The sequence below is a fragment of the Terrapene carolina genome, unplaced genomic scaffold (genome assembly GCF_002925995.2).
Source record: "Terrapene carolina triunguis isolate 2854851 unplaced genomic scaffold, T_m_triunguis-2.0 Scaffold173, whole genome shotgun sequence".
Taxonomy (NCBI): Eukaryota; Metazoa; Chordata; order Testudines; family Emydidae; genus Terrapene; species Terrapene triunguis.
The window spans coordinates 460,718-486,836 of record NW_020664524.1 but is presented as its reverse complement, the minus strand read 5'-3'; the positions used below and the strand labels follow the sequence as shown (position 1 = coordinate 486,836).

The window sequence follows — 26,119 nt, the reverse complement described above, 5'->3', positions numbered from 1 at the left end:
TTTAACAGTGCGATTAAAATGGCGATCAATTTTTTTGAGTTAATCGCATGAGTTAACTGTGATTAATCGACAGCCCTAGTTTAAATGCCATCAACTTCAGTGAGGCTCAAGCATGTGCTTTGCTGAATCAGGTCCAGATTCGGGCTGTTCGCCCATCAGCTCCTGATGCTTCATAGCAAGGCGACCCTGTTGCCACAACCCTGTAGCATGCCCAGCTACGCTGTGCAAAGCTGGACCCATGGGGAAGAGAACGACTGCTGGAGCCCTGCAGTGGTCAGATCTCAGCCCAGAGCACTGGTCCCTATTTCCCCTAACAGAACATGAACAATGAACCCCACAAGAGCCACTGGTTTGGGGAAAAACCTCAACTCAAGCCAGGGGGCAGTATCAGAGGGTGGGACAAACAGTTATTCAAACTGAAAGGGCCCCAGGATTTCCGTCAGTCATTGAGAGGTGCTACTTATTTTTAAAGGAACAGCAGAGAGATGATTGAAACTGACCAGTGTCCAGCCCACCCCAAACCAAAACCACCCCCATGAGATGTGAGTACCGAGCCTACACTGGCAGGCTCATTGCTCCACTCCCATAGAGGTAGGTGTGTGTGCGGGGGGGGGAAGAGTGTCAATCACGAGCCGTCAGCAGGAACACACTGATTTGTCCCCCTTTCAGAAAGGGAAAATTGGACAATTGTGAAAATGATGAAACACTCGCTCCCCCTGCAGGCAGCTTCTCAAACTCAAAGATCAATGGAGCTTCTCCTCTAGGGGCCACTTTCAGGCACTCACATCTCCCGATGGGAAGGAACCTTGCTCTGGCTTGCCATCGCCAAAGAAGCGCTCTTATTTGCTGACACCTCAGCCAAAAAACCCAAAAGGCAGCCGAAATCAGCCCTCAAGTGTTTGCTTCCAGACCATTGCACAATGCGTCACGCTTTAAGGGATTGTCAAATCTAGTCTCACCTCACTGTCTACCGCTCCATTCCTGTCTCGGTGGGGGGCTTCGTAGGAGTCCATCTGTTGTTTGGAGACCTTGGCTAGCTTCTCTGCCAGCTCCCTCCAGCGCTGAGCCACTTCCACGGCTGTGGTCAGGAGCACAAAGTCCTGAATGAGCCTCACGACCAGCCCCTGGCAGTCCATTTTCAGCAAGGCCTGAGAGAAGACAGAGCAAACCAAGCAAAGGTCAGGTACAGTCCCAGGGTCTGTCTAGTCATCTTCTAGCAGCCACCAACAGTGTTCTCCTGCCACTCTGGCCCAGCAACAGCTGAGAACAGTGACAACTCATTACTACAATGACAGCAGCACTTCATTCCTTGCTCTCAAACACGGAGGTGATAAAGCCTGTGAGAGAAGGACGCCAAGGCCCTCCCTACCAAAATCCAACTCAACCTCCCCTTCTCTGAAACCCAGTAGCAAGGCAAGTCTTGCGTTCCCCTTTCTGGCTTCATGGCTGGTTAAACAACGTCGTCTATGTGCACAGGGAAATCTCTTGAATCAATCATTAACTCCCCTCCCCCATACGACAGGTGGTGAAATACGGTCACTGGACCTGCAGGAAGAATTCTCTCATTAAGTGGATAAAGCACTCTGCCTTGATGTTAGAGGTAGGGCTGGGTGTTCTAGCCAGATCTTCTAGGCAAACGCACTAAATAATTAGCTCCATGATGCAGCTTAAGAACTGAGAAAAATAGCAGCATGTAATAAAGATAATTAACTCAATATGGTCAAAATACGTTAGGGTATAGTGACCAGAGAAGAACCAACATGGCTTTCAATACAGAGAAAAAGAGGATGCAAAGAATAAATGAACCCAGGTACTTGTTAATAACCAGAACATCTGCCAGCCCCGAGAAGGCGAGGCCTAGATCTGATGCCAGTGCCACCCAGCTGCCTGGGCAGGTCAGAGATTTAGGTGGTGTGAAGGAAGCAGTCATTCTGCTGAGGACTCTGGCTCACGTTACGTGACTTTCGTCCTGCACACTCCAACTTTCAGTTCATTAGTTTCTAAACTCTTAAAAGAGGAGAGTTTATTGATTTAAAAGCTGCGATTTCTGCAAACCCTTCCCTGTGGTCGCTTCAACTAGGGAACCTGGAGTGGGAAGTTTTCTGCCTCTCCTACCTAGCCAATTCTTTGACCAGTAAATGACTGACATTGAATGAATCCAGAATTCCAGTGAAATTAAAGACTCACAACACCATGTGACCACAGCCTGGTTTTGCATAAGACTGAGCAAAAAGGGATGCAACCTGCAAAAACAGACCTGCAAGTGCCAGGTAGGACTCTTACCCATGACTTTCAACTGGCCTAGGAAATTAAGGGCTTAAACAGTAATTAACAACATAGAATCACAGAATTGAGGTCACTTCCAGTCCTACGAGAGGTCATCTAGTCGAGTCCCCTGCACTCATGGCAGGATTAAGTATTATCAGACCATCCCTGACAGGTGTTTGTCTAACCTGCTCTTAACAATCTCCAATGATGGAGATTCCACAACCTCCCTAGGCAATTTATTCCAGTGCTTAACCAGTCTGATAGTTAGGAAGTTTTTCCTAATGTCCAACCTAAACCGCCCTTGCTGCAATTTAAGCCCACTGCTTCTTGTCCTATCCTCAGCGGTTGAGAACAATTTACCTCCCTCCTCCTTCTAACAAACTTTTACATACTTGAAAACTGTTATCATGTCTCCTCTCAGTCTTCTCTTCTCCAGACTAAAACAAACCCAATTTTTTCAGTCTTCCCTCATAGGTCATGTTTTCTAGACCTTTAATCATTTCTGTTGCTCTTCTCTGGACTTTCTCCAATTTGTCCACATCTTTCCTGAAGTGGGGTGCCCAGAACTGGACACAATACTCCAGTTGAGGCCTAATCAGAACAGAGTAGAGCAGAAGAATTACTGCTCGTGTTTTGCTTACAACGCTCCTGCTAATACATCCCAGAATGATGTTTATTTTTTTGCAACAGCATTACACTATTGACTCATATTTAGCTTGTGATCCACTATGACCCCCAGATCCCTTTCTGCAGTACTCCTTCCTAGGCAGTCATTTCCCATTTTGTATGTGTACAACTGATTGTTCCTTCCTAACTGGAGTACTTTGCATTTGTCCTTATTGAACATAGAAATGCCAGCCTGAATCAAACCTATGCTCCATCTAGTCCAGCATGCTGGCTGCTAAACTGGCCAGTACCAGATGTTTCAGAGATTACGCAATAACCCATTCATGGACAATTACCTACCTATGGGGAAAATTTCATCTTCGCTTCAGGCAGTTAGTGACTGATTTGTGCTCTGAAGTATGAGAATTTATATCCCTTATTTACACAGGATTTAAAAAACAATTAACGGTAGATGAGAACATCCACCAGTGTCTAATCATTCTTTATCTCCTAAGCCCTTGGCCTCAGGGACATCTTGTGGCAATGAGTTCCACTGGTTGTGTAAACATTCATTTCCTTTGCTCAGTTTTAAAGTTTGTTGCCTTTCAGATTCATTGGGTACCCTCTGTTCTTGAGAGAGAAAAGGTAAGTGTCTCGAGACAGGCCGAGTGAAGGCTGTGATTCCAGAGTTACCCAACGACATGCAGAACATGTCAAAGAACTTTAACAGGGATCTCAGCTCAACATTACTGTGAATCCAAACAATACAACAATCCTGGGAATGCGCACAGACTGAAAAGGAGGCGAAGTGGATAAAATCCCCCAGCAGCATTTTAATTTTAAACATGCTTGTATGTGAATGTGCTACAAGCGATAAAATACTTCCTCAAATTGCCATTCAACCCCCATAACACCATCCCGAGGAGGAAATCATACTGCCGACACCATAGAGAACAGCACCCTAGGAGAGAGAAAAGCAATGTCTAGTTCCTAGGCTTTAAACTACCAAATCTCTCAGGACGAAGTCCCCAGAGGCCCACATATTTATCACCTAAGAGAGTCTATCCTGCTCCCCTGATAATCTCCCCTCCTGCCTGCCTTTTGAAATGAACCCTCTAGAAAGCAGCTACGGAGCACTTGCATTGTCTTGCTCTCTGGTAAGCAGAGACCGAGGGAAGGAGGACTGCAATCAAGTTATGGCTGTGGAATTACGTTAGCTCTTCTAACCACAGCTCTCACTGTATTCCCGTATCAACAACGGAAGTAATAAACTCTCATGTTAAGCAAACAAGGTAAGAGATTAAGGGGTATAAAACTTTATAAGTGTTATAAACTGCTCAGTTAGGAGAGCGATGAGCCACAGAAATATACGGGCGTATCCTGCAGTGATGGGCCGAACTCTGGAGTGACACTGTTGTATCAAGCCAATTGGGTCAGTGCCATCATTTCCCGAGGAATATTTAAGACCGTCCTGACGGGGACTGGAACCAGCGTTTTCGCCTCCCTTCCCTCTCCTGGAAACTGCCGAACAACGGTTCAAGCGCAAAGTCAGTACACTGAACAAGTGTGAACTGTAGTATCGTTAACTATCAAACATGCCTACGCTCTCAGCTGTGAAAGCGCTCTCTGCATAATCACCTCTGTGCAGCGAACCCTGGATTGGTCCTCTCAGGCAGCAAACACGGGACCTCGGCATCTGAAGCAAGAGTGCCCTAGTTCAAGCAGCAGCTGCTGCAAGGAGAACGCCCCTCTTGCAGCCCACCCCTTCCTCAGGCACACTGTGCCTGTCACAGAGCTAGGGGGCGCACTGAGAGCTTGGGGCGCGTGGTGTGTGTGTGGAGTGGGGGGCGGGCTCTCTTTAGAGATGTCCCCAGAGTCCCTTGCAGCAGAGGCAGCCCAGCTGCTTAGCCCTTTCAGGCTCAGCAATCCCACCATTTCAGGGCCCAACGGCCGGATCATTACCAGGGGCTCCGACTCTCCGGCTCCTCAATGCTACAAATCAGCTAGGAAGGAAGGAAGCCTGGCTTTGCAGTGGCAAGGCTGAGTCACTAATTGCACTTGAACACTAGCATTTTGCTGTGTTTCCTAGACAATCTGAGTTAATTACATATGTACAAACACAGAAACTACCCAGTACTTAGCAAACATTGCAGCAAGCCACTCTGATCTCTTCTCCAAGCAAGCCATGGCCGGGATGTTCAGGAGAAAAGATGCCTTGAGGAGGCAAAAGGCTACTGCCTCTTTATTCTTTAATCATTTGAATGAATAGTTAAATCTAATGGCAAGCCACAAGCAGTGCGGGTTAAATAAAGGAGACACAGAGACTCTGGGAATTACCCAAAAACTCATTTACAGAGAAGTCATCATAAAGCCGTATTCATGAATAACCAAATTCATGAAATATTGAAAGAAACAGTCCCCTCTTTTTACTATGCCATCTTATCTGTAAGCAGTCAAAATAGAATTGATTTATGTCTCTAAAAGTCAGGCTGGGAAAATGCTGTCTGGTTTGGCACAGGGACCAGTTATATATTGTACACGTTCACCCCAGTGTGCACACCCATGGGTGCTTACAGATCAATGAATGAAAATTAGTAAATGATTCTGTTACAGACAGCCACAATTACAATACTTGTTTTAAGGCGCCTGCGAAACTGCTTGCAACTGCAGATCTTAAAACAGTTTTTAAATAAGAGGCGTATTACAATCAGGGTTTTGTGCGTTTGAGAGTCCACAGAATTCACGGAAGGACCCCCCCTTTTTTGCAGGATCATGCCACAGAATCTCAGCTTTTCTGGCTGTTTCGAGCCTTCCACTTTTCCAGCTGAACTAAGAGTAAACGGATGCCACCAAGTCTTAGGAGCAACCCGAAGCAACATGTATCTGAGAGGTGTGAACAGCCCCAATTCATCTCAGTGGATTAACTCTGAAACCTACAGATGATTGGAATATCCATGTCGCTCATGTCACCTCTGATCATTTTAGCAGAAACACCCAGCTCAGGTACTTATCCCCCAGCCCTAGACTGCCTCTCATGGTGCTAAAACCCCAGCTGTCCCTTACCCAGGGGCAGTTTCACCCTCCCACTACAGCTAGGATGTTGCTATGAGTTGTAGATACAAAAAGGCACCAAAAGTGGAAAGTGTGGGGACAGAGTAAAATAGATAAAAAGTCAGCACAAATGTGCTGTTGTACTGAGGGTGCTATTCATGTGCCCCTGATGCAAACATGGCTGAAAGCGAAGCCAGACCACTGCAGGAAAGTAAAGCCAACCGAAGACTTAGCGTTAGCAGAAGGGGCTTGGAGTAGAGACAGAGAAGGGAGGATGGCTGTGACAGAGAAAAGCAGCCACAATCCAAGTGGATGGGGTGATGGGTTGAGGAGTGAGACGGGGATTATGGGACCAACCTCCCACCCCACCTTGCCCCTTCTGCAGAATGCTGAAGTGAATGATGCAATAAGCAAAAGAATTTGATAGGTTAAAAAGGAGAAAAGAACAAGAATTCTAGTGTCCAGAGTCTGTCCAGCACTAAAACCAGGCCAGGGTCCATCAGGGCTGAGCCTTGGTACTGCTTCACCCCAGTAAATATGGCTGGAAATTCCCAGCCAATGAAGGCTATCCCTGGGGCTGAATCCCAACAGGCTCTGCTCTCTCTACATGAGCATTGTCCTCTGCCTCACATCGTCATTCGCATGGGAGCCGTGGGAGCACAGCTGGTGCACGATGCCACCAGATCAGAAGGGCTGAGTTTTACATGCATTATGCATGGGGGAACAATGAGCCGTGCTGCAAGGCAGTGGAGAATCAGGCCTTTGGCTCATAGGTAACCCTTATGCTGCAGCACTACAGGGAGCTTCCTTGCTTTATTCCCTAGCACGAGGAGGGCCAAGTGGAGCCTGTTGACTGTTGCTGAGCAGGACAGAACAGCGAGGGCCGGCGTGGGGGGTGGTCTGCAGGCGAGACTGGGCACAAATGAGCAAGGGGCCAGAAGAGTGGAGAGTCTATAAGAGCTTAATGGAAGATTGCAGAACCACAGCACTAGCAGGTCAAGTGTGAGATACTGGATTGAGAGAGGTGAAAAACCAGGAGAGGCACCCAGGGGTTTGTCAGGGCAGGACACGTTCACAACAGCCGAGCAATGTTTCATCCTCGTGCATCTACATCAGAAAGAGTCCATTAGTACCACCACACACCCGCCCCCCCCCACCCCCCCGCAAAGGCCACAATGCGGCAGGGACCGTTCAGGACAGCAAGAGCAACTGCAATAATAAAAGCAAATGCTGCAGATCATCTCTGGTCTTTGGACAGCTCATCCCCTTTGCTGCAAAAACACATACAATTAAATCACAGATACATTTGCTTTCAAAGCGATTACTGGTCCAGCTGGGATTAGCAGGGTCACAATAGACCTTAATCCTGTATCAGGCTTTTGTAGCTACACTTGCCGCCTCCCCCCGACCCCAATACGAGATAGCAAAACACACAGATTCATCTCTTAAAATACACCCAAAATATTCTGGTTTCCACTGACATCAGGATAAATCTGCAGTCTAATCATGGCTGTACTATTATTGCCACTACTTTAAAGCACTACATTGACAATGTTCATCAAAGTATTCATTAACCTCAGAGCTCCTTTCAGCCCTGCTACAAGAGACTAGCATGCAGTGCAGCACAGAACGGGGTTTGAGATTCAAATGATATTTCAAAGCAGTGCCAACGAAAACACATTTAAAAGACATCTAGGAGACACAGTATTTGCATCCCAGCTCAGAAAGGCAGAATCCCATTTCCAATCCTCTAATCATGGAAAATAGCATCTGGGCAAGATAGGAGTGGATCGCCCAGAGGGGAATTCAGTACAAAGCTTTGGCTGCTATTGAGCGACACGTGCGCTGCACACAATGGTGTTTGCAGAATCATGCAAATCTCACCTCCTCCCCTCAGATTAATTTACTGACTCTCCTCCGCACGCAAGCCTCATTTCAGTTTATGGAAAATCCATCGGTATCCCCAGAGGAGACCGCGTTGATTGCAGAGGGTGAGAAAGCCATGGGCCTGATTCTCCATCGGCTCATGTGGTCAGCGATGCAGCTGGCATCCTGCCTAGAGACTGGGAAGATGCACTTGGTGTGAGAGAAGTGATGAAGTTTGCAACTCAGTTGACCTGTTGGATCCCTGGTGTCCTGCTCATGGCTCTGACACCAACTTGCTGGGTGGTCGTAGTGAACTCAAACCCATCCCTCGGTGCCTTCCTTTCCCCTTTTGTGAAGTGGGGTAAATGCTTCTTACCCATGCCCCAGGGGAGTGGTAATCCAGAATGAATTAGGGGCTGCCAACCGCCCTGCCAGCCCCAGATGGAAGTAGTTATCGAAATGCAGAATATATTTATTTTATTAATGATGCCGTTGAAGTTGCAAAACACTCTAGAGGTTCGAAGCATCGTGGCGCATTGGAAAACACTACTACATATTAGTCCGCATCCCACCTTTCTGTAGTGCCATAAATAAAGGTAGCTAGCAGGGAAGGTGATGGTGGTACAGTAATTTTCACTATTAGAAAACCCAGAGCTCTAAAGGGATGCTATCATAAAGGAGTGATCTAAAGTAAAGCTATGACAGAAAAGCTACCCACTGCCTTTGAGAACAATCCAGGAAGGAAGGGGGACATTACTCTGCTTTATACACTGGATTTCTCTAGGGCCAGGACCTCTAGCCAGACAGCTGGGATGTGAGTTCACAAAACACTTCCCACCCACCCCCCAGATTAGAAACCTGCAGCCCCCTAGTGTCATGTGACACTTCTGCTTAGGTAAGCACTTATTTCCAAGACATCAGTAGCCAGGAGTGGAGCAGATGTTATCAATGAGGCCACGTGTCCCATTCAGCATGCCAGACCCAAGTTATGCAACAGGAAACCCAGCTTGATATGGCCCCAAGCCCACACCCTTTCCCCTCCTCCTGCCCCCCAGCACAGCATCCCTCCCCACTTTATAGTATCATCACTTCAGTTCTACCCTGCCCAAGCTTTCAATTTTTGGGGCACTATGGACTTTTGTATTGAACACACCCAATTGCCCTGTGGCCGAGAGCAGGGGGAAGCGACGGGGTTGGAGACAAGCCATGTTTTGGGCACTGGAGAATACATCTCCCTCTCTCTCTCTCCACCTTTGGACAGGGGCAGAGGTGACCCTAAATTTGAGCTAGGAGGGCAATACTCCTTAGTCCACCCTCCAACATACCTTGATAGTCACTAGCTGATCCTCCCCACCCCTTTGCAGGATCTGCCAGTACAGCCCAGGCTGAAGAAGGCCATTAGCTTTCCATGTCCACACTTAACTAGTGCCCTGCTGACAAAGTATACTCCTCACACTGTCCGAAGAACAGAGGTCGTCTGCTGCTAAGCTGTCTGCTAACTGCAGCAGGCCCCCCCAGCATCAGGTACGCTGGACACACCATGAAAATGATTTTCACAATCAGTCAGAAGCACCAGAGGAGATTTATGTTTTTAAAACAAAGTGTAGATTTTGGAACAGCTCTAAATAAAAGCACAATTATAAACAATATGTCAGGACACGAGAACCTTTACCTCTGCACAAGTAATGGGAGAACCTAAAAGCTTAGCATCAAAAGCAGCTGCCCTTTGATTATAACAGACAGTTCGGTCAGAGGGGGCTACTACCCCATACCGTTTATTTTGTGCATTTCACCTGGGCCAAACAGAAGTGCTGTGGCACCATTTTGCCTGACCGAGGAATATAGTTTCCTCCTGGAATTTAAACACTAAGAACCTTGGAGCCAAAGGCACATGTGCAGATGTTCTATGTCCATATTAACATTGAGGAGCTTTGGAGAGAGTCCCATGTTGCTGCTCTGCAACTTTGTGCTAATTCAGCTGATTGGGGCTGAGCCCAAGAAGTGGGTAGGACGCTGCTGCAGCGCCCTTGGGATGGGAGGTCATGGGCAAGCTATTCCTTTGCCTTCTCAGCTCACGCATGTTTGATGCATCGGGACAATCATCCAGGGCCTGATCTTTTCCCAGCGGAACGATTCCCACCAACGTTAGTTGTGAACTGCATCAGGCTCCTTAATTCTTAATTGGGTCTTGCCTCCACCCTGGCCCCTATATGACGCTATCCGCATATAGGGGCCTCAGCTGGTCAGGGGAGAATTCCCCCAGCATGAACCCAGTAGGGCCGCATGCATGACCCAATGCTGCCCCAGGGAGAAAGCCTGGTAGCACCCAGCACTATGGCGACCTGCTCAAACTTACACCACAGCTGTTTTGGCCCTGCACAAGCCCAGAATGCAGGTGGTGCAAAGGAGGTGTGAGGCCACCTTTAGCTCTCTGCTACTCCAAAGCTGCATGTCTCAGGAGGCGCTGCATAAGGTGTGCGCTTACTTTGTCCCTAGAACATAACTGTTACTCTGAGGACATCAACAGTGCCAGAACCTGTTTCCAGAGGTCTGAGTTAAACAACAACAACAACAACAACAACAACAACAACAACTCAAACAGCCTGATTTAATGGGATGGAAAATTCATTTTTTGTACAAACCTCAGTACTGGGCTAACCATCGTACTGTGCACGAGAAGTTATAAAATGCTGTGATTTTCTTCTCTTCTAGCATAACTAGTAGCACCCTGAAATACTGAATGTCAGGAAAGGGCTAGAATGATAAAAACACTAGAAATTCCAAAGGGAAGTCATTACCTCAAAGATACAACTCTGAAGAACCTGGCAGTGTAGTTACTGCTTAGTGAATCCACTGGACTTTCACTTCATTGCTCCTTCTAGCAGCAACAGCTCGTAGCACATGCTGAGCTACTGGGCAAAATGTTAAGAAGCAGATAAGTGCCTACGTCACTTTGAAAAATGCTACTTCAGAAAGCGTTACCCGTTCTCTAACCGAGGCCTGACGTGGACTGAGAGTACATACGAGGCCTCTGAACTAGGAGCACGCTGGGCATCTTAAAACCAAAGGAGTACAAGAACTGCTCTACTGTTCTGAACCGATTCTGCAGTGCCCTTTGTCTTTAGTGGGTCTGGGAACCAGTGCATCACGCATAGGCCTCAGCTGAGCAGGGCACTTCAGCACATGCTTTAGGGCAGGGGTCGGTGACCTTTCAGAAGTGGTTTGCCGAAGCTTCATTTATTCACTCTGATTTAAGGTTTCGCGTGCCAGTAATACATTTTAATGTTTTTAGAAGGTCTCTTTCTATAAGTCTATAATATATAACTAAACTATTGTTGTATGTAAAGTAAATAAGGTTTTTAAAATGTTTAAGAAGCTTCATTTAAAATTAAATTAAAATGCAGATCCCTCCGGACCGGTGGCCAGGACCCGGGCAGTGTGAGTGCCACTGAAAAATCAGCACACGTGCCGCCTTTGGCACGCGTGCCATAGGTTGCCTACCCCTGCTTTAGAGCTTCACCGAGTCAGGAACTTGTTTTTTGCTCTTCCTAGAGTGAGACATGCCAGTGTCTATTCTGATTTTGACATGATCTTTGCAGGGGAGGTTGTGAAAGAGTTATCTATTTGATTGGATGGCCTAGCTTCTGAAGACAGTCCCTTTTCCCCCTCAGGTATTACTGCTAATGCTAGATGAAAAACAGACTATTAACAAGAAGCCTGGATGATGACATAGAATTCACTTTTTTGTCTTTTCAGCTTAGAGAGTCGAATTCCCAGGCCCAATGGAACAGGTGTGATCATCTAGTCTGATCTCCTGCATAATACAGGCCAGAGAACTCCCCCAGAATAATTCCTTATGAATCATAGAATCATAGAATATCAGGGTTGGAAGGGACCTCAGGAGGTCATCTAGTCCAACCCCCTGCTCAAAGCAGGACCAATTCCCAACTAAATCATCCCAGCCAGGGCTTTGTCAAGCCGGGCCTTAAAAACCTCCGAGGAAGGAGACTCCACCACCTCCCTAGGTAACGCATTCCAGTGCGTCACCACCCTCCTAGTTAAATAGTGTTTCCTAATATCCAACCTCCCCCACTGCAACTTGAGACCATTGCTCCTTGTTTTGTCATCTGCCACCATTGAGAACAGCCGAGTTCCATCCCCTTTGGAACCCCCCTTCAGGTAGTTGAAGGCTGCTATCAAATCCCCCCTCATTCTTCTCTTCTGGAGACTAAACAATCCCAGTTCCCTCAGCCTCTCCTCATAAGTCATGCGCTCCAGACCCCTAATCATTTTTGTTGCCCTCCGCTGGACTTTCCAATTTTTCCACATCCTTCTTGTAGTGTGGGGCCCAAAACTGGACACAGTACTCCAGATGAGGCCTCACCAATGTCGAATAAAGGGGAACGATCACGTCCCTCGATCTGCTGGCAATGCCCCTACTTATACAGCCCAAAATGCCGTTAGCCTTCTTGGCAACAAGAGCACACTGTTGACTCATATCCAGCTTCTTGTCCACTGTGACCCCTAGGTCCTTTTCTGCAGAATTGCTACCTAGCCATTCGGTCCCTAGTCTGTAGCTGTGCATGGGATTCTTCCGTCCTAGGTGCAGGACTCTGCACTTGTCCTTGTTGAACCTCATCAGGTTTCTTTTGGCCCAATCCTCTAATTTGTCTAGGTCCCTCTGTATCCGATCCCTACCCTCTAGTGTATCTACCACGCCTCCTAGTTTAGTGTCATCGGCAAACTTGCTGAGAGTGCAGTCCACACCATCCTCCAGATCATTAATAAAGATATTAAACAAAACCGGCCCCAGGACCGACCCTTGGGGCACTCCGCTTGATACCAGCTGCCAACTAGACATGGAGCCATTGATCACTACCCGTTGAGCCCGACGATCTAGCCAGCTTTCTATCCACCTTACAGTCCATTCATCCAGCCCATACTTCTTTAACTTGGCAGCAAGAATACTGTGGGAGACCGTATCAAAAGCTTTGCTAAAATCAAGGAATAACACATCCACTGCTTTCCCCTCATCCACAGAGCCAGTTATCTCCTCATAGAAGGCAATTAGGTTAGTCAGGCACGACTTCCCCTTGGTGACTCCATGCTGACTGTTCCTGATCACTTTCCTCTCCTCTAAGTGTTTCATAATTGATTCCTTGAGGACCTGCTCCATGATTTTTCCAGGGACTGAGGTGAGGCTGACTGGCCTGTAGTTCCCCAGAGCCGCCTCCTTCCCTTTTTTAAAATGGGCACTACATTAGCCTTTTTCCAGTCATCCGGGACCTCCCCCGATCGCCATGAGTTTTCAAAAATAATGGCTAATGGCTCTGCAATCTCATCCGCCAACTCCTTTAGCACCCTCGGATGCAGCGCATCCGGCCCCATGGACTTGTGCACGTCTAGTTTTTCTAAATAGTCCCGAACCACTTCTTTCTCCACAGAGGGCTGGTCACCTTCTCCCCATGCTGTGCTGCCCAGTGCAGCAGGCTGGGAGCTGACCTTGTTTGTGAAGACAGAGGCAAAAAAATCAGAGTACATTAGCTTTTTCCACATCCTCGGTCACTAGGTTGCCTCCCTCATTCAGTAAGGGGCCCACACTTTCCTTGACTTTCTTCTTGTTGCTAACATACCTGAAGAAACCCTTCTTGTTACTCTTAACATCTCTTGCTAGCTGCAACTCCAAGTGTGATTTGGCCTTCCTGATTTCACTCCTGCATGCCTGAGCAATATTGTGGAACTAGAGCCGAGCTTTTTTAGAACAGCCAATCTTGATTTAAAAAATAGCTACTGAAGGAGAATCTACCACAACACTTGGTAAAGTCTTTCAATGGTTAATGACTCTCACTGTTAAAAATTTACCCCTTATTTCCAGTCTGAATTTGTCTAGCTTCAGCTTCCAGACATTGGGTCATGTTAGACCTCTCTCTGCTAGGTCCATTGATGAATATTTTCCCCCCAAGTAGGTATTTATAGACTCTAATCAAGTCAACCATTAACCTTCTCTTTATTAAGCTAAATAGACCGACCACATTGAGTCCATCACTATAAGGCATGGTTTCTAAAACGTCCATTTTTGTGTCTCTTCCACAAGCATGATAAAATTTTTCATTCATATCATCCAATTTATCAACCTCCTTCTTGAACTGTGGACACCAGAACTGGACACAGGACTCCAGCAGCACCATTGCCAGATACAGAGAGAAAAAAATATCTCCACTCTTACTCAAGATTCCTGTTTGTGCATCCAAGGATTGGACTAGCCCTTTTGACCATCGCATCGCACTGGAAGCGCATGTTCAACTGATTATTCACCATGACCCCAGAGTCCTTTCTTCCCAGGAGAGAGTTCCCCATCTTGTAAATACAGCCTACATGCATCCATTTGCATTTGGGTGTATTAAAAACACATTGTTTGCTTGAGCCCAGCTTAGCAAGCGATCCAGATGACTCTGAATCAGCGACCCCTTCTCTTCATTATTTACCACTCCCCCAATCTGCATGTCACCTGCAAACTTTCCCACTCATCGTTTTGAGAAGCGCTTTCATTCCAAACTGTTTATAGGTAGCTAGTTTTGCACACTGCTCCTTCACTTTTGGAACGTCATTTTTCTTGACTTTAGGATTAGAGAAGCCTGTATTTATTCCTTTTCCAAACCAAAAACCAATCTCGAAGTGAAATGGTGAGAGCAGAGTTTAATCCAAAAGGTTCTTCTTGCGAGCAGATACTGGACAGAAAAGAAAGATCATATCAATGGATACAAGAAAAATCACCACTTTTTAAATTTAAAAAAAATATATATTACCCTTGAATTCTCATGCCTTGAGTCTTTCCTTAGATCAAGCCAAATCATAATTGCTCAGGAAGCACAGGAGGATTATACATCTAAAACGGATTTCTGAAGAGGTATCCACTTGCTCCAGGATGCGAGCCCATCTTTTATCAATAGCATCTTTCACAGTCAAAAACCTTAAGTGGACTGAAGCCTTTGTGTAGAAGGCTGGGGTTGGTGCTAGCGACTCAAAAGATTTAAAACTCTTTGGGAGCAGTAGGTTTTTGGCAACTCACAACTCTCACCATTATTTCATTATTTTGTGAATACTCAGACAGAGCATTTTCATCCTTTCCTTCTCATTTAGGTGAGGCACAGCAGCAACAAGACCTACAAGCCATCTTTGCCATTTAGAGCCAAAGACAATGAGTCCAAAGTAAAACCCATTTAACTACTACAGTTCTTCAATGCAATAACGCAAACTAAAAGAGCTCCTGAAGCATTTAAGAAGATGAGTAAATATTTAATTTCGGTCTTATAAAGAGTCCGTTTACATCCATTAAACAGAACTACACACACTGAAAACAAGCTGTTTTTAAGACAAAACCATAACCACCTTCTTAACCCCATAGAGAACTTTCTACCTTCCCACCTCCACTCTCAAACCTGGTCTACACTGGGGGGTGGGGGATCGATCTAAGATATGCAACTTCAACTACGAGAATAGCATAGCTGAAGTCGACGTATCTTAGATTGACTTAGAATTACTTGCGTCGCGTCCTCGCGGCGCAGGATCCATGGCCGTGGCTCCCCCGTCGACTTTGCTTCCGCCTCTCGCCGAGCTAGAGTTCAGCAGTCGACGGGAGAGCAATCGGGGATCGATTTATTGCGTCTACACTACACGCGATAAATTGATCCCCAATAGATCAATCGCTACTCGCCGATCCGGCGGGTAGTGTAGACGTACCCTCACACAACTTCCCCAGTAAGCAAAGTCATGCAGCACATCCTAATGTCACCAAATCCAGGTCTAGGGAAACCACAGGGAGGAATGCACAGTCCAGGGCCAAACCCCCCTGCCATGAGGATGTCTTGCCACCAGTGCTGTCTCATTTATAGCAAGAGTACTGTCATGGATGGATATAAACTGTTCAGGAAGGACAGGCAGGGCAGAAAAGGTGGGGGAGTTGCATTGTATGTAAGAGAGGAGTATGACTGCTCAGAGCTCCGGTATGAAACTGCAGAAAAACCTGAGAGTCTCTGGATTAAGTTTAGAAGTGTGAGCAACAAGGGTGATGTCGTGGTGGAAGTCTGCTATAGACCACCAGACCAGGGGGATGAGGTGGACGAGGCTTTCTTCAGGCAACTAGCAGAAGTTACTAGATCGCAGGCCCTGGTTCTCATGGGAGACTTTAATCACTCTGATATCTGCTGGGAGAGCAATACAGCGGTGCACAGACAATCCAGGAAGTTTTTGGAAAGTGTAGGGGACAATTTCTTGATGCAAATGCTGGAGGAACTAACTAGGGGCAGAGCTCTTCTAGACCTGCTGCCCACAAACCAGGAAGAATTAGTAGGGGAAGCAAAAGTGGATGGGACCTGGGAAGCCGTGACCATGAGATGGTGGAGTTCAGGATCCTGACACAAGGAAGAAAGGAGAGCAGCAGAATACGGACCCTGGACTTCAGAAAAGCAGACTGACTCCCTCAGGGAACTGAAGGGCAGGATCCCCTGAGAGAACAACATGAGGGGGAAAGGAGTCCAGGAGAGCTGGCTGTATTTTAAAGAATCCTTATTGAGGTTGCAGGAACAAACCATTACAATGTGTAGAAAGAATAGTAAATATGGCAGGCGACCAGCTTCGCTTAACAGTGAAATCCTTGCTGATCTTAAACGCAAAAAAGAAGCTTACAAGAAGTGGAAGATTGGACAAATGACCAGGAAGGAGTATAAAAATATTGCTCAGGCATGCAGGAGTGAAATCAGGAGTGAAATCAGGCAGGATCCTGAACTCAAATCACACTTGGAGTTGCAGCTAGCAAGGGATGTTAAGAGTAACAAGAAGGGTTTCTTCAGGTATGTTAGCAACAAGAAGAAAGTCAAGGAAAGCGTGGGCCCCTTTCTGAATGAGGGAGGCAACCTAGTGACAGAGGATGTGGAAAAAGCTAATGTACTCAATACTTTTTTTGCCTCTGTCTTCACAAACAAGGTCAGCTCCCAGACTGCTTCACTGGGCAGCACAGTATGGGGAGACGGTGACCAGCCCTCTGTGGAGAAAGAAGTGGTTCAGGACTATTTAGAAAAGCTGGACGAGCACAAGTCCATGGGGTCGGATGCGCTGCATCCAAGGGTGCTAAAAGAGTTGGTGGATGTGACTGCAGAGCCATTGGCCATTATCTTTGAAAACTTATGGCGATCGGGGGAGGTCCCGGATGACTGGAAAAAGGCTAATGTAGTCCCCATCTTTAAAAAAGGGAAGGAGGAGGATCCGGGAAACTACAGGCCAGTCAGCCTCACCTCAGTCCCTGGAAAAATCATGGAGCAGGTCCTCAAGGAATCAATTCTGAAGCACTTAGAAGAGAGGAAAGTGATCAGGAACAGTCAGCATGGATTCACCAAGGGCAAGTCATGCCTGACTAACCTAATTGCCTTCTATGAGGAGATAACTGGCTCTGTGGATGAGGGGAAAGCAGTGGATGTGTTATTCCTTGATTTTAGCAAAGCTTTTGATACGGTCTCCCACAGTATTATTGCCAGCAAGTTAAAGAAGTATGGGCTGGATGAATGGACTACAAGGTGGATGGAAAGCTGGCTAGATCGTCGGGCTCAACGGGTAGTGATCAATGGCTCCATGTCTAGTTGGCAGCTGGTATCAAGCGGAGTGTCCCAAGGGTCGGTCCTGGGGCCGGTTTTGTTCAATATCTTCATTAATGATCTGGAGGATGGCATGGACTGCACTCTCAGCAAGTTTGCAGATGACACTAAAGTGGGAGGAGTGGTAGATACGCTGGAGGGTAGGGATAGGATACAGAGGGACCTAGACAAATTAGAGGACTGGGCCAAAAGAAACCTGATGGAGGTTCAACGAGGACAAGTGCAGAGTCCTGCACTTAGGACGGAAGAATCCCATGCACTGCTACAGACTAGGGACCGAATGGCTAGGCAGCAGTTCTGCAGAAAAGGACCTAGGGGTCACAGTGGACGAGAAGCTGGATATGTGTCAACAGTGTGCCTTTGTTGCCAAGAAGGCTAACGGCATTTTGGGCTGTATAAATAGGGACATTGCCAGCAGATCGAGGGACATGATCATTCCCCTCTATTTGACATTGGTGAGGCCTCATCTGGAGTACTGTGTCCAGTTTTGGGCCCTACACTACAAGAAGGATGTGGAAAAATTGGAAAGAGTCCAGCCGAGGGCAACAAAAATGATTAGAGGGCTGGAGCACATGACTTATGAGGAGAGGCTGAGGGAACTGGGATTGTTTAGTCTCCAGAAGAGAAGAATGAGGGGGGATTTGATAGCTGCTTTCAACTACCTAAAAGGGGGTTCCAAAGAGGATGGATCTAGACTGTTCTCAGTGGTACCAGATGACAGAACAAGAAGCAATGGTCTCAAGTTGCAGTAGGGGAGGTTTAGGTTGGATAATAGGAAAAACTTTTTCACTAGGAAGGTGGTGAAACACTGGAATGGGTTACCTAGGGAGGTGATGGAATCTCCTTCCTTAGAGGTTTTTAAGGTCAGGCTTGACAAAGCCCTGGCTGGGATGATTTAGTTGGGAATTGGTCCTGCTTTGAGCAGGGGATTGGACTAGATGACCTCCTGAGGTCTCTTCCAACCCTGATATTCTATGATTCTAAGAGGGGCTGTTCGCTGGAGCAACTCAGATGATCCAAACTGCCCTAGTAGCACACTGGAAAGGATGCAATCTTTGAGGTATCCAAAGTATTTAGGACTTTCAAAGTCAAGTCAGCATCTTATACTTCACCTGGAAATGCGGTAGCCAGCACAGATCACAGCAGCAGCAAAAACTCTACCCAGTTTACCACTCGGTACGTTTTTCCCGCATTTAGTCTGGGCTGTTATGCCCCTAACTGCTCACCCCTCTGTCCACACACAAAACCCTTTCACCTAATTTGGTGGTGCTTGAAACTTGGGCTAGCTGGCCTGGATGGAGTGTGGAGCTCAGGTGCCACTTACGCTCTGATTGGTAATGCGTCCACTTTGCGGTGAGGACGCAGGCTAAGTCGCTCAGTGCTGATAGTCCTCGAATGCCTTCCCACAATTCCCCTACATGGCCAGGACAGACACGTGCTCCACAATTCAACGGGGAAGTGGAAGTGGGGAGAGGAATCAGAGCAGCACAGCTGACTGCAGCACAAAGAACCATGGGATACGTCCCCAGAAGTCCTAGCAATGCACCCGGGGAGCGCAGCACCAGTGAGGAGGACACAGTAACTCAGGCAGGGCCTTGCAGACCAGGCCAGGCTAACCCGGTGGCCCAGACTCCGGTGCCCAAGTAAGCTCGTCTGGGAACGCAGACCTTTAGCCAGAGTGGTTTTTGCAGAGCTCAGGTGGTGGGTGACTTTTTAAGTCCTGTTTACTTCGAGCTGGATCTGTGTAACCAGAAAGCTCCAGCCAAAATTTTCAGCAGATTAGTGATTCTGGGTCCTTCAGTTTTTGGGTGCCTGATTTTTCATGGTGTGCTGACCGAGCACTAGCCCAAGGTGCCTCCAGCTGGGACCCAAAAGCTACTTAACCGTCATGTCAACGTTTAGGGTTCAGTCTTCTACAGCTGGGATAACAGCAGGTAATAGACTCTCTGAGCTATAAACCCTTCTAGTGGTTCTGAACTCTTAACATTACACAAGACTGTTCCGATCTCTCCTGCCACCCTGCTAATTGGGTTCCTGGCTTCGTTTTGTATGCTCCTTTGCATGGGTGAGCGTGCGTGCACAGTTCACAGGGATCAGGAAACTTCTATGTAACTTTAAGAATTATTTTTAAAAAAAGCCCACCACCACACTGGCGAGGGTTGGACGACCCTACTCTAAGCGAACTGCCTTTGTAACGTCTCACTTTTTGGATTAGGATTTTAATAAAGCTGCATTCAAAAATCAAGACAAATCTGGTTATTTTTAGAGGAAACTCAGTAACTCCCCAAGAGTCACCTGTACTCGAAGTAACAAAAAACTGACCTATGAAGCAAAGGGAAGTAAGGCCTGTCAGTCTCTTGGGAAGCATAGAGAGGAAGTGCGTGGGCAGAATATTTTCTCATTGACTGGAGAAGAACAAGCCATACATGGCTGGGAGCAGAGATGGGGGCAAGATTACACCAAGTTTGTGCATGAATGAGAATCCTGGCCTATGTAAAACCCTTCCCCCTACTCCTCTTCATTCTCATTCACCTCCCCGCTGAGGTGAACATTTCCATGCCAGTAGTAACAGATGATGTTTTGCTACTTCTGCATAGTCAGGGGTGTTAGGAACCGCACAACTGAGCGAGGAGGCTGGGCTCAAAACGCCCCCTGGCTCAAGTGGACAATAAAGAGTCTTAAAAATGCCCGTTGACAACAGAGATCTGAGCTAGTTCCTAGGCAAAGCCTCTCCACGTTCACTCCACAGCCTGCATCTCTGCTAGACTTCTTATCAAAGCAGAAGGGGACGCTACAGCTTTAAGACACTTCAGCTAAAAATGTCGCTCCTGTCTGTCAGAAATCTTCATCCATGGAGCAGAGGGATGCGCCTGGCAGCTCTCTGTCACCCTAACAACAGAGCAGCAGAGCTGGAATGGTGTGGCAGGAAGGAAAGAAAACTTGAAAACCTGATTCCCGGCCTTCCCCCACCTCCATGCACCACAATATATAACCCTGTGCAGGAGTCAAGAACCCAGCAGCTTTCTTGGACCTCAACCTAGCCTCAATCCCCTCCCCCACCCACTCAGCATTCGTCATCCTTGCTGTGGCCTTGTTTAAGCATAACATTTTCTGTTTAATATAATTTCTTGTCCACCTGCTGCTTCTCTTCCTATCGGCTGGCTTCTGTACAGACTCTGCATGGCTGCTAGTTTAAACTATGGGATCTTAGTATCAAAAGTTTAACACTGCAGATTGTGGGATGATTTACAAAGGATCAAAGTGACAATTTAAATATGTCTAACCCCATCTATCTGTCACAGCAAGCGCTAGTTCGACAGCACTATTTATTTTTTAAGTTTCCCTCAAACAATGATATGAGCAACTTTCACTGTGAAGTTACAACAGACCACATATCTGAATTTGAGGAAATCTTGACTGAGTTTTTCAAAGCAATCCAGGGGATTTAGATACATTAGACTTAATAGCTGATGTTTCAAAATGCTCTAGACCAGCGGTTCTCAAAGCTGCGTGGGCTGAGGGACGTGCTAGCCGCCCTTCCCGCAGCCCCCTTTGGCCTGGAGCAGCGAACCGCAGCCAGTGGGAGCCGCGATCGGCCGAACCTGCGGATGCGGCAGGTAAACAAACCGGCCCGCCAGGGGCTTTCCCTGAACAAGCGGCGGACCAGCTTTGAGAACCACTGCTCTAGACTGCTTTGAAAAGTTCAACCCTAATTTTATGATTATTTATTTACTTTTAATTAGTTCATTAGGCGGCTCCTATGATCATGTGAATTCCAGTAAAACTCAAAGGGCTCCATCACTTTCTCTTTGGGGGCCAATATTTTCCCATTCTCCACAGTGATATCAAATGTAGGTAGGAGTTTTGAAAAGAGCTTTTTTAATTCTGCTGAGGTATTAGAGGGAATAGTCACAAATGAATCCCTGAACACGCTAGATTGGGGAGCCATTACTCAACTACACCCTTTCTTCATGATAATGAAGACAGCTTACACCTAATCCTCAACATTCACCACTCCTATTAAATGACAAAGATGTGAGTTATTACATATTTCGACCCATTTTATCTATGAATAATTTAGTTCCCAGGCCTGAAACCATCAAGAGAAGCTTTTGCTATTCAATAGTTAAGTTTCCATTTTAAAAATGTGATTCTCTGTTGCTTAGTTATCTGCTTTTGTGAAAGACACAATTTCAAGGACGAGGAGTGCCGCAAAACTGGTCTAAAATACAAGCCCTAAATGTCCTTGGCTTGTTTCCTGTGAACCACACAGAGATCCACTCTGCAACAACAAGTTTTCAGTGACATTTTCTAAGGGCAACTAAGCGAGAATCACAGGATTCAAGTTTCCCCTGAATGCAAACAGAAGTTTATTAGAACATCGCTGGTTAAGCCATATTTTTACATATTAGGTATAGTACAGACTAACATGGCTACCCCTCTGATACTGTATGAGTACTCCATTGTTCAGGATGAGCCATCTAAATTCAAGCTGCTACAGTCACCCAGTCTACCTAATATGCTTAGAAGATGGTCAGGGAAAGAGAAGAAGCAAACAGGTTCCTGATTAAAAATAACCAGCAGGAAAATCCTTTTTTTAAAAAAGCCTGTTTTTTAATCCTATATAAAAGTGAAGTTGCAGAATTCTTTCTTCGCAGTTGCAATATTTATAAGAACCCTTTGCTATACTTCAGTGCACGAGGTTTTTTAATTGACAGTTAACCAACATATTCCTGTACAGGAGTCGTTTTTAACTTCTTGCTATATGCCAGTTTGCTGTCTTATTACAAGCTCCCGCATAAAGCCTCCAAATTGGTGTCGACGCCCAACAAGCTTTAACAAGCTCTTTTTGCTTTAAGTTGCTTCACCTCCGTGACTAGGAACTTTTCACGGTATTTATTTATTTCTGGCTTCAGAGCATGAATAACCACTTTAAAGCCAAAGACTACTGAAGCTAGTGGAACAACTTGCAATTACTTCAATGGGCTTTGGATCAGCTACCTTTTAAAATAAACACATACGTCTACGTGTTTGCCTAAAACTCCACAGAGGCTCTGAACATACAGTGTCCACCATTCAAAGAGAGAAGGATTGTGAAGTGCCTCTATAGCTATGTAAGCATCAATGCCCCACCCTCTAATCTGGAGGTACAGCTTCATTTGCATTTTGATTAACATTTTAACTGTGGAACAGAGCAGCCTGTTCAAGATGTTTCACTGCAGCTATGGTGCAGTACCCCACTATGCTTTACTGATCATGATAATTCCCTATGCTGTTAGGGAATAGAAGACTCAAACTGCCCTAGCAGTTAAGTCATTTTCACTGAACTCCACTGAGAGGCAAAGTTGTCTATTGGATGCTGCACTGGAAGGAACGTCAGGAGACCTGGGTTGGATTCCCAGGTTAGCCACCGACCTGGTGTGTGACTTGGACAAGTCATTTCATCTTTCTGTGTCTCTGTGCCATGTTAGCTCTTCAGGATAAGGACTTTCTCTATGTGTATGTACAGCACCTAGCACACTGGGGTCCTGACCCCACTTGGGGATTTCTAGGCCCTGCTGTAATATGAATACAGTGAAGGATGGCCAGTTTCCCATCAAAAACCCCCACACAATCAGATGTACTTTCATTTGTATGGGCTGTTTACAAACACATTGCATTCCTGTTTCTACTCCCAGTTCAGAACACATTTCTTAATAGATTAAGAACTTCTCCGGCAGGCTGAGTACTCACCGCCATTAGCTCTTTCTGGAAAGATTTCCTCTCCTTGTTCTCAGTATTATTGCAGTCTTCTTTCAGCTTCTCCAGCACCGAGGCTACCCGTTCCGACTCGCTGTCTAGTTCTGCTCGACAGAAGAAAGTGAGCGGCAAGTTCATGTATCCCAAGGCATCTGCGAACGAGCGCCAGCTGCTGATGTTCTCCATAAGCAGAGTCCTGACTGAGGCATAGATGTAGGTCAGAAATTTGCAAGGCCTCAGGATTTGCTCAAGCAATGCACTGGTGGTGAGATCAGGTCCAGAAAAATAGCTGGGCTTGACTTTCCCAACCACTAGCACATTTTTGGCGTGAACAAGGCCGATTTTTCCTTGGTAGTAGCCAATGTACCATTCCTTGGTCCACAGCTGGCCTTTCAGTTTGATCTTCTCTTCACTGAGCAGCGCTATGACATCTCCTTTCTTATATTCCAGTAAATAATGGTTCTTGTTTTGGCGCACTACAGTTTTAAGCAGTTTGCCATACTTCAGGCTCGCAACTGGCCGCTCCTGAAAGACAGGATATTTGCTACTGGCAGCCAGGGAGGACAGAATGATCTTCCCAACCTCATTCTTCTTGAGGAACCTTCTCTGCCCAGTGGACTTGATGGCACTTTTAGGAGGTGGTTGTGGTGTTTGCACACAGAACTGGGTCAATATGGCGTCCTTGTCATCCTTGACCTGTATCCTCAACGTGAAGTCTGAGAGCTCATTGAAGTCATGGGACATGATTGGGAAGATGAGGCGGCTGACTTTCCCCAGCTTCATCTGGAAGCCTCTGATGATTTTGGCTTGTTCGCTGGCCTTCACTTCATAATTAGTCATGTTGGAAAACATGCAGAGTTTCAGGTCCTGCGGCTGGGCCAGAGCAAACTGGTGCTTGCCCCACAGCTGCAGGGCCACGGGCGCCACGCCGTGGATTTGCCGTGTAACCTCGGTCACTAAGAGAGTCTTTGGCGCACATTCGTGTCCAAAAATAGCCACTATGGTTTTAAAAGAAGGATGTATGTGTTTGGGGCCATAGACACCCACTGTGATCTTTTTACTGATGTAGTCCCAGACAGTGTAAGGATATATGACATTCTGTCCTTGGGCTACAACAGCTACATACATACAAGGTTCCAGGTTATCCAATTGCACCTGTATCGTGTCTCCATAGGAATAGCTGAGTTGCATTGGTGTATAGGGTCCTTCTTTTGTGTCACTACGCAGGCACTGTAATCCCACCAAGCTCTGACTCACGATGTCATTCTTGACCTCCGCCGACACTTTCATCTCCAACATGATGAACGTTTTTACCTCCATGTTGCTCAGTTTAATCTCCAGCACTGGGCTTATGGTGCTGCATTTGTCACTGTTGAGCTCCAGGGGTGGGTCTAACAGGGCTTTCATGGAGATCTGCTGTGTTTCCCCCAGCGAGACGTGTCCTTCTGGCACATGGATGCTGATGTTAGTATCTGGGAGCTGAACTGCTCCACCAGAACTATCCAGCTTGCAGACGATGTTGGTCTCCACAGGTTGTGTCTGACCCCAGCCAGGATTCTGGCCAAGCAAGTCCAAGTCGTGGCACGACCGTGCCAGCTTCCTGTGGTTCAGCCAGGCAGTTCTAAAATCTTCCCTGCTCTGGAACTGCTCTGGGGTAGGCGATTTTAATCCAGTAAAAAACCCTGATGATGCTGGCATTTCTGATTTTGCCTGAAGGACAGACAGCTCCGACAAACTGTACGAGCGTTTACTTCTGAAGAAGGGATTGTCCCGCCTCACAGGCTGTTCGAACTCCAATCCATTTGTGGATGGAAGTTCAACAAATATGTTACTTATGCTGCTGTTCATTGCAGAACCGGCCCCTGTAAACGGAGGAGCTGCCGTGTCAAACAGCAGTAAGTCCACAGTGGTTTTGGGGGTGCACTCTTTGTCTGAGCTGGGCATCATTTGCAAGTTCCCATTCAGAAACGGATTGGTTTGGACCCCATTTAAGAAAGGGTTGTTACTGTGGGTGTTGGCAGAGTTTCTCTTTACATCAGTCCACTCTCCAAGCAGATCTAGCTCTCGGACTCCTTCGTCAGGGCTTTCGAGCAGATTGTCTATCATGCCACTGTCAGTGAAGGAAGAGTTGCGGTAGTTTACAGGCTGGACGTAGGAGGAAGGTATGTAACCCATTTCCGTGGTATTATGAGCATACCACCACTCGCCTCCCGAGGTATCCAAGACGTAGAGGTGGTCACCCTTGGAGAACTTTAAGGTTGTGAAGTTAGTTGGGCAATAGTCCTTGATTGCTACAACTTCCTTTGCATTTCCAAAAGGCGTGGGATTGTCTACCAGCAAGGCACTAGGAGAAGGCACTGCAAAGTGAAAAGAAACAAGCATCACAAGCAACCTGCAGAAGTCATAACAGTTATTTACCAAACCTTCATCTTGGAAAAGCAATCCAATTACTTTGACCAGTGAAGGCCAGACACAAGTTTTATCATATCATCTGATCATTTTACTTCTTCTAATCTATTTAAAATTCATCCACCCAGTACTTTGAATGCTTTGATATGTAGTGAGAGAGCTTCTGCCCTGAAGATCTTACAATCTAAAGAGATCAGACAGTCCAAGGGCTGGAGGGAAACCAGAGATGTGACTTGGCCAACATCACCCAGCAGCCCAATGGCAGAATTGGGACTAGAACCCAGGACTCCTGACTCCCAGTCCAATATTTTACCAATTAGACCACATTACCTCCCCTTTCAAGTAAGGTCCTAACAACCTCTTCTACAGGAGAATTTGGCACTCCATGCTCTTAAGTCAGTGCGTGGAAAGAAGGAAAAGGCTCTGATAAATGGCACATAAAGGAGATAATTTAATGGGGCTTTATCAGAGTCTTAAAGGAGTCGGACATTGGGGATGTCTTTTACCAACAGAATCGGCCTGTCCAGTCGGTT

General features: G+C 46.6%; 1 protein-coding gene across 1 annotated transcript in view; it reads right to left on the bottom strand.

Annotated features, from left to right (window-relative positions):
• SH3BP4 (SH3 domain binding protein 4) overlaps positions 1-26,119 on the bottom strand; it is a 96,494-nt gene that overhangs the window by 3,009 nt on the left and 67,366 nt on the right. The window contains exons 3-4 of the mRNA XM_026653959.1: positions 23,172-25,534; positions 960-1,148 (exon numbers count right to left, since the gene is read on the bottom strand). Coding sequence (XP_026509744.1) covers positions 960-1,148; positions 23,172-25,534 — 2,552 coding nt within the window. The remainder of the gene's footprint in view (positions 1-959; positions 1,149-23,171; positions 25,535-26,119) is intronic.